Consider the following 8,826-nt stretch of genomic DNA (forward strand, 5'->3'; position numbering starts at 1 on the left):
TCCCCACAATTTTTTAAGCGGGGACGGGTATGAGTTTTTTAAACGGGGACGGGGGGACTAATACCCGGCCCGAACCCGACCCGTTGCCATCCCTACTAACTTTACAAATGTTACCTATTTAGGTGTCTGGGCTGTCAATGGCGTTTATAAAAAAAACACCAACTTTTCTTATGTTATAAAACAACCCCAAAATCCTAAATCCTAACCTTAATTCATCGATGCCACCCTTTCCAGCCATGATCACTGCCACCGACATAGTCCCTACCATCATTCTTCTCATATGTTGTCCTAGGGTTCGCGGGGTATAAAACATCGATTCATCGTCGATCGACCGATCATGATTTCATGGGGATTTTGGTCGCCATGGAGGGGAGGTCGGGTGGAGTTTTGTCGACAGCAAAAGGCGGCGACCGACGTGGTTTTAGGGGTTGAAATGAAGGTTTCCAAAATTTTGGGTTTATTTTAAAATTTATGTTTTTTAAAAAATATATATATATAATTTTAATTGTTTGATTTTTTAAAATTACCCGGTAGCAACACATGTCACTTAACGAAGAAATTAACACCGTTGACGGATCTGGCTCCTAAATGGGTAACGTTTGTAACGTTAGACACCAGGATGAGTCAAAAAATAGTTTAGGAACCTATTTAGGAAATGAGTATAGTTTAGGCACTTATTTTGGTATTATGCCTAAAGGTTTCCGGTAGGAACGAGCACAGTAAAGGCATCCATACGCCATGGGTCCTGAAACACACACACATAAAAAAAACTAAAGAAAATTGATCGAGGAAACATGGGTAAAATGTGACGGTAAAATTTGGGGGAAATCGAATGAAATAAAAAAGAATGAGATGAAAACCTAAAACAGGGCCACGGCCGCCTTCATCGATGCCCATAATGCAAGGAGAAGATGCCCATCTTGGGAGAGGAGCTTCCGACCCCATTTATCTATTCTTATTCCTCAAACACTGAATCACTCGAACGCCATGGCCGCAGCTGCTGCCGCAATTTAAAGACTTTTTTTTTGTATTACTATTATTCTCTCGAGTTTCCCGCCATTGCACTAAAGAATATTATCGATATTCGTGGATTCATACACATTTCTACATCCACATTAGTAGATGTAAATTTTGAGATTTTTTTATTTGAATTTTCATAATTCGCATGATTTCATCAAATAACTTGAATTCAGGGATAGCTTTGCGAACACACTCTTATTACTGAGCTTTATCATAATTCTCAAATAATTATTTGTATAATTTAATGGCCGAACAACTAAAGCCTTTACTGTTAAATACATACTACTATTTTCAAATACCAACACAATTTGAGTAATATTATGTTAACCATTTTTTAAAAAAAATATTATTTCTTATATTTTTCAAAAATAATATTTTAGTTCTGTCATTCACTATCATGAGAACACAGTGTGTAAAATCATATGCAATGCATATTATATTAGAAACTAGTGACGGCAAAATAATCAAGAAACGTATTAAAAAACCATATATTAATAATTTAAATTTAGAATCAAAAGGCCTATTAGCTCAGTTGGTTAGAGCGTCGTGCTAATAACGCGAAGGTCGCAGGTTCGAAACCTGCATGGGCCATTTTATTTTATGCTGTTTCTTAAAGAAACGGTGCCGTTTAATTATTTGTTAAGGAGACTTATCTAAACTGCATTATAACGCAAACGCCGTCACTGTGGGTTACCACATTTAGAGAAGCCACACTCGCTCAATTTAGTCCTAATCATATTTAATTTAAAAAAATTTCTTCCATCTATAATTATAAAGCAAAAAAACTCCTTTTTTATTTTCAAGATTAAAAAGAATATTGTTTTGATTAATTTTAATCCACAATAAAATTTTATTAAAAAGATTGGCAACTATCCCTCTTAATATTTTTTAAAATTTTGTTTGACGATCTTAAAATTATTATGACATCTTTTATTCGACCGTACTTCGGATTGAATAAGCGAAGTTACATTTATTATTACAAAACATTAATATAAAAAACATTAGCTTTAATATATAAAAAACATTAGGTTTAGAAGCTTTGAAAAAATATTTTTAGTATTTTTCTAGCAAAAGTATTAAAGTTAGATTAAAAAATTTGAAAGTTTTAAGAAGTTTTGATAGGTCTAAATTAATTTTTTTTTAATTGTTGGTCAATTGACATTTGATTTGATTCAAATTTGTAATTCGATCCCTACAATTTACAAATTTATCGATTGGCCTTTTTCAGATTTAATTAATCTGACTTTTTTTCATTTTTTTTTATGGATAAGTGAATTTCAACTAATTTATAGTTATTCTGGTTATTATTATGACATCTTTTATTCGATTATATTGACTAAGTAAGAGACATTAAAATAACTATAAAATTATATAAAATATAAGAAATACTTTTTTTAATTTTTATTTTTAAATTTTCATAGTTTGAATAATTTCACCAAATAACTTTATTCGATAATAGCTTTCCAAACACACACTTATTACTGATCTTTATCATAATTCTCAATTATTTATTTGTATAATTCAATAGTCGAACAAATTAAAACATTTACTATTATATATATATATATATATATATATATATATATTATTTTCACATATCAATATTTTGTTAATCATTTTTGGAAAAAATATATATTTTAGTTCTGTAATTCACTACCATCAGAACACTGTGTCTAAAATCATATGCAATGCATATTACATTAAATATTGCAAAATTATCAAATAAAAGTTCTTTGTTAAGGTAACAAAGAAAATATAATTGAAATTGCTTCAATTAAATAGCACATACTCAAACTAGAGTCAATTTTAAATCAAATTCAAGAGAAAACATTAATTCATATATAGTATTCTGTTTTCATATTTAATTTTCTCACTCTTAATTAACAAAATATATAATGGATGATATAAATAGAAATTTATTAATATATTAATTTTGAATTAGCCCCAATGACTCAAAATAAAATAAAAAATTAAATCAATCCTTTTTCAAATTGAATCAAGTTTTACTCACCCTAACGGCACATCTTCAGTTTCATTAACAATTTAATGAGGGTTGCCAAAACCAAAACAATAATAAATGTTGGTGACGAAATTAAATATTCTCGTAGTTCAAGGACTAAAACAGAAACATGCTAATAGTTGGATGACTAATTGTATGGTTTACCTAGATATTGTTATAAACTTTGATATAATATAATTAAAAAACACTAGTTAAGGATCACCAACAAGACTAGCTAGTTTAAATACAAATCCTTCATCACTCAAACTTCATGATCATTCATTGAACAAATTTTTATGCATCCACATCGTGGGTCTAACATAAGCTAATGTGCAATACATAATTGACTTTTTCATAGGACAGCCAAGTCAATCACCCCACAGCTATAAATACTCTCGTTTATGAAGCGTATACAGTTATTTAAATTAGCCTAGTTTCCCTTCCAACCCCCAAGCTGATCGATCCTACACAAAAGGGGCCGTCGATAGTCTTTTGAGGTCATCATTTTACCCTAAGGACAGAGTGAGAAGAGATGATTAAGCTTTCAACTACTCAAACTTACCAGCTAATGCATCCTCCTCCTCATCTTCACCATCTAATTCTTGCTCTACACCCTTCACCTGTATCAAGATGTTAACCAATTAGAAATGACGCTGAGTTCTAGATTCCCCGACAAAAAACAAGCGAGCGACATGTGGCTATCTTTGGGGAAAACGATTTGCTCAAAAATCAAAAGAATAATATAGTAAATCAATAACATATACTTTAATGTCCTAGAACAGAGCTTTGAAATGCAAGAATGGAATTGAAAGAAAAAGTCAATAGTTGGGTATCAATATTTAACTTGAAACTGAGAACGTAAATGTAATTTACAGCAGAGACACAAATGAATCCCTCAAAACAATTTTTTGCTAACTAAAAAGATACTATTTAATGAAGATGCTGCCACGACAAGAATAGACATCACAAACCATTATTATTCAGATTAAAAGGGGGGAGTTGACATGGTATAATTTGACATTTCCCTTACGTTACTATGTTAACATGCACTGCTACTTGAACTCGGTTCTGGATGTTTGATGCAAGTCTGTTTACAACACGGGTATGTTCAATTGTTTTTTCAAGTTTTCCCACATATTTGGAGGATCCTAGGAAGGTTAAATACATACATCCATGTCCGGATTAGTGTCAACACAGATGTCAGACATGGGCACTTCTAGAAAAATGAAGTGTTGGACTAACATAGAACTCACATATGCATTTTCTTGAAAGGTTTACTAGGTAGACAGTGCTAAGGCACAACCAAGGTGATTTGACCTATAAAATTTATTAATTATTAGCCAAATATATATATGTATATATGTATTAATTTTAATCATAGTAACATGAACATGCAATACCAGAAAAAATACTATCATTTTCTATTTGTTAATTCAGTACCTATTAAACACAAACAATTTGAAAACAATCACTTTCCTTTTCAAATGTCACTTTCTTATCTTATTCTCTCCATCCATATTCAAACCAAATAGATTCTAAATAAAGTATAAGGATTGTCATTGGATATTATTACCTCCGGAACATAATGCATTAGCATATTTTCAATGCCAGATTTCAAAGTGACAGACGAGCTGGGGCAACCACTGCATGCTCCTTGCATTTTCAATTTAACTATTCCTGTGTCTCTACAAATGCAAACAGGAAATGTTCAATCAATGATAATTCAAAAGGTAAATAAACAAAGTATGTTTATATATCCAAAAATTATTTAAACCAAATAAGGATAAAAGGAAGCTTACGGATCAAATCCGTAATATTCAATATCCCCACCATCATCTTGCACTGCTGGTCGGATTCGAGTCTCCAGCAATTCTTTGATCATTGCAACCGTTTCAGAGTCATCCTGCATCATACAGTAGCATTTACGTGATTGACTTGCAGATATTCGCAATTATAAGGTAGTGGTTCGATTAACAAAGATACTGAAAAAAGAAGGAAATGTCTCAAGTAGATGAAGATAAGCACATGTAAACCCTTCCAAAAATAGGAGAACTGAAGTTAGAAAAAGTACCTCACGTATAGCAGTGTCCGTGGATTTTGCAGTTTTCGAGTCTAGAAACAATGGCTGTCCTGAGGAATAAAACTCCATAATTGCAGCAAAAATTTCTGTCTTGAGGAGATCCCAAGAAGTATCATCAGACTTTGTTACAGTGATGAAATCGGATCCAAAGAAAACTCTAGTGATGCCTGCAATGCAAGAAAACAAGATTCACTTCATCCAATCACCAATCAAAATATAATTGAATATTCAATCTAAGTAATAGCAAAAAACACTTTGACAGAATCTGAAACACGGCTAATAGAAAATCGTCCAACTTTTAATTTCTAATTTAATTTCAAACTTAACTGATGGATCTCAAGAAGCTTAATTACTTCACCTATTAGAGCTTCACTGTAAGATTTAAAACCAGATTGAACAAAAGCCACTGTGACTAGGTTTCTTCATCTTCTTTCCTTCTATTTTTTTATTCTTTAGTAGGTATGAAATTGTGTCACACAATGAGAGGTAACCCTCTCTCTTCCCATAATCACTCGATATAACTAATAACCATAGTTTCATTTCTACACAGACAAAATGGCATAAATAGCGGTACAGTAGATTAGTTCTTGCAGTCTACAAACCTCACTCTCCCCTTTATTCATCAGCAACTTGATAGGCTAATAAGAAAGCTTGTTACCGTCAATTTCATACAAGGCTTTGGCCAATGGCGAATTCATCGCAGAACGAGCGTTCGGGAAATCAGTACTCCCAACTTCCATCACCGCTCTCCCTGGATAAAACATCAAAGACGAAGGATTGGGTGTTGATTGAGTTTGGATAAACATGTTTCTCCTTTGCCCTGCAACCCCAAAGGAATGTTGAAAAACCATCAGATTATTGAAAAAACAAAAATCAACCATAAAACCAAACGGTATAAAAACAAAACAAAACCAAACAGTAACCTGTAAAATGGGTCCATTTGAGGGAGAGTAAAGAAGCTGATGACCTAGAATTGGGGGAAAGGACGGAGCTCGAGTAACCGACTCCTAGAAACGACGGCGTTCTGGAAGAGAAGAAGATGAGGCGGCGAGAGATTAACGGGGAAAAGAGGACAGATCGGCATGTTTGCCGATTAGGTAGAGCGCGACGAATCAATCTTCCAACACCTTTCATGGAACCTTCTGCTTTTGTCTAACAAATAACGAAACGCGCCTTCCAATATCAATCATCTACTTTAGAATTTTCAGTCCGACGGATCTGGTCGTGATCCAAAACCATTATGGGAAAACTATACGGATAGTCCTTAAACTATTAAATAGTTTATTTGTTCACTATTTACATTTCAAATGTTATAAAACAGTCATAAATATTATTGTTTTATCATTAAGGCTTTAACCTTTACCGGCCGCCCGACCTAAATTATGCTACGCTCTTATTATCCAACATCTTTTTATTATCATCGTCGTTACTAAATACAACACGTAGTATAGTATATTCAAGAGTTTCACCATCGTTTTCTTAAGTCTCAAACACAATCAAAACTCCTGGTGCGTTTGGTTCACGGAATGTAAGATTATCAGTGAGAATAAAATATTACCAGGGAATAGGATTAATGGGAATGTTGTATTTTGTGTTTGGTTGGTTTAGCAGTAATGTAAGATTAATGTGTTTGGTTAAAGGAATAAAAGATTATTAGAATGTATATTTGACTAAATTGTCCTTATTATATATTTGTTTTTTTAACAAGCTAGAAAATATTTATATATTTTCTTTAAAAAATTTAAATTCGTAAAATTTAATTAATTTTTTTTACAAAATTGAAAATATAAAAATATTTAATGAAAGGGTAAAATTTTATTTTAACCACTCAACTTCATATAAATTTTTAATTATAACTTTTTTTTATAAATCTAAAATAGTTTAAGGATAAATTTGTAATTTAACATTCATAAAATTTTTATTATTCAATGACAGAAGAATGATATTTTTGAAAAAAAAAATTAAGGGTATTTTAGTCCAAAATACCGGTAATCCAACAATACCTAAGGGAAGGGAGGTAATGACATTCCCGATAATATACCCCAAAAAATCCACTATTAATAATAAAACATTACCGGGAATAAGATTCCCGGCCAACAAAATAAGGGAATGTGGATTCCATTCCCATGGGAATCTTACATTCCCCGAGCCAAATAGTCCGATAGATGCATGGTTTTATGTTAGGGGAGTGAATTTCTAAAATTTTAAGAAGAGACGAACATATAAAATTTCAATGAAAAAATAGATTTTTAGTAGAAAATATATAGAAAAATCTAAAATATATGGTAATTTTAAATTTTCAGGAGAGACAATTGTTCCACGTGCCTCTCGGTTTATTTAATTCCTCGTTGTCGTGAATAGCAAAATGAAGAAGTAAAGATCGAAATATATTGAAGCCAAATGAAAAGGAGATGACGATTACAATAGATAAAAGATGAGAAGAAGACTAGAATAACAAAGAGGAAGATGAGAAAAGAAGCAATTGAATGCACTCCGAACTTTCATGCCCATCCCAGGTACAACCCTCCCTTGCTATATACTCCATGAAGTATTCTGTTACTCTGCAAGCTGGCATGGCAGCAACGTATTTAGGAAGAAGCTTCTAGACTTGTAGTTGTTACAAATAATTGGCTTGTGGCCCAATGCAATAGATGAACCATTAAGACGTTGATTCACTCCCTAGTAGTGGTTTCCTTATTCACAACACTCGTTCAGGTTTAATCCAAATCTCATTTTACGTGAAAGCCTCGAAGGAAGAATCTTGAAAGGTCATATTCTCGGGAGGAGGACCTCCCAGTCGATAGTGGGCTACTTTAACTGATGTTAAGCTCAACATATCATCAAAAGTTGAGGGTCTTCTTCCTTGAAGAAAAGATAAGTTGCCAGCCTCCCTCCACCCAATCTGTTGGCACTTAAATTCAGTTCTATGAGCTTTACTCAACCGTTTTGGAATGAAGCCAGTTGTTTGCTCCAAGTTAAAGGCTAGCAATTTTTCAAACATTGAAGGAAAGGTGAAGATATATCAGATTTTTCAAGTTTTCTGTAGAAGCAGGGGTAGTTGAGAGGTATGCTTCTGACACGTAAAGGTCCGTGAAAGATCTCATGCTTCCGACCTCTTGGGGAATTGAACCATGAATGCTATTACTACCGACTATGACTGGTTACAATAGAATGAGATTTGGATTAAATCCGAGGAATCAAATCATGGCGAGGGAATTTTATTTGTGTTTGAGACTGATGAAATAACAGTGATGTTCTCAATTATGGTGGGTGTTGTATTTAGCGACGATAATGATAAAAAATCGGACAATGATGATGCATGTGAAAGGGGTCAATGGCAGACATTAATATCAGATATTTTAGCCCCCCCCTTTTTTTTTTGGAAAAAAGAGACGACTCTAACTTTCAGGTTAACATTCGTTAGTTGCTGAAAGGAGTAACCGTAACGAAAATGAATTAAACATTCAATGACCGAATTACAAATTTTAAAAGTCTAATGACTAAAATACAAATATCCTAAAAGATTAATGATTATTTTTACAATTTACCCTTTAAATTATTATGGGATTTTTGTCTACGGTTTTTTTTGTTTTGTTTTGAAAAAATATATTAATTTGAGGTAACCACCTAGTGGCATTTGTTCAAAGTAATTTTTAATTATTTGATATTCAACGCTCTTTTGAGTCTTGATTTTCATGATGCTCGAATATGAAATCTTAACGAATAA

General features: G+C 32.6%; 1 protein-coding gene and 1 non-coding gene across 3 annotated transcripts; one reads left to right on the forward strand and one right to left on the reverse strand.

Moving 5' to 3' along the window:
- Positions 1-1,537: 1,537 nt before the first annotated feature.
- TRNAI-AAU lies at positions 1,538-1,611 on the forward strand. The gene has a single exon. It is a non-coding gene; the product is annotated as a tRNA-Ile (tRNA).
- A 1,671-nt stretch (positions 1,612-3,282) lies between these two features.
- LOC120118710 (nifU-like protein 4, mitochondrial) lies at positions 3,283-6,327 on the reverse strand. 2 transcript variants are annotated; one of them, XM_039138712.1, is made up of 6 exons: positions 6,023-6,233; positions 5,758-5,919; positions 5,091-5,266; positions 4,819-4,922; positions 4,593-4,704; positions 3,283-3,639 (listed from the first exon to the last, which is right to left on the reverse strand). In XM_039138712.1, the coding sequence occupies exons 1-6, from the start codon at positions 6,231-6,233 to the stop codon at positions 3,568-3,570; spliced, it is 837 nt and encodes a 278-aa protein (XP_038994643.1). In that variant the 3' UTR covers positions 3,283-3,567. The 2 variants fall into 2 exon arrangements, with proteins under 2 accessions (XP_038994643.1, XP_038994644.1); XM_039138713.1 differs by having other exon boundaries at positions 3,568-3,639; positions 5,758-5,921; positions 6,067-6,327.
- Between the last annotated feature and the right edge of the window lie 2,499 nt (positions 6,328-8,826).

Source organism: Hibiscus syriacus, unplaced genomic scaffold (assembly GCF_006381635.1).
Source record: "Hibiscus syriacus cultivar Baekdansim isolate YM2019G1 unplaced genomic scaffold, ASM638163v2 tig00110328_pilon, whole genome shotgun sequence".
Lineage (NCBI taxonomy): Eukaryota > Viridiplantae > Streptophyta > Magnoliopsida > Malvales > Malvaceae > Hibiscus > Hibiscus syriacus.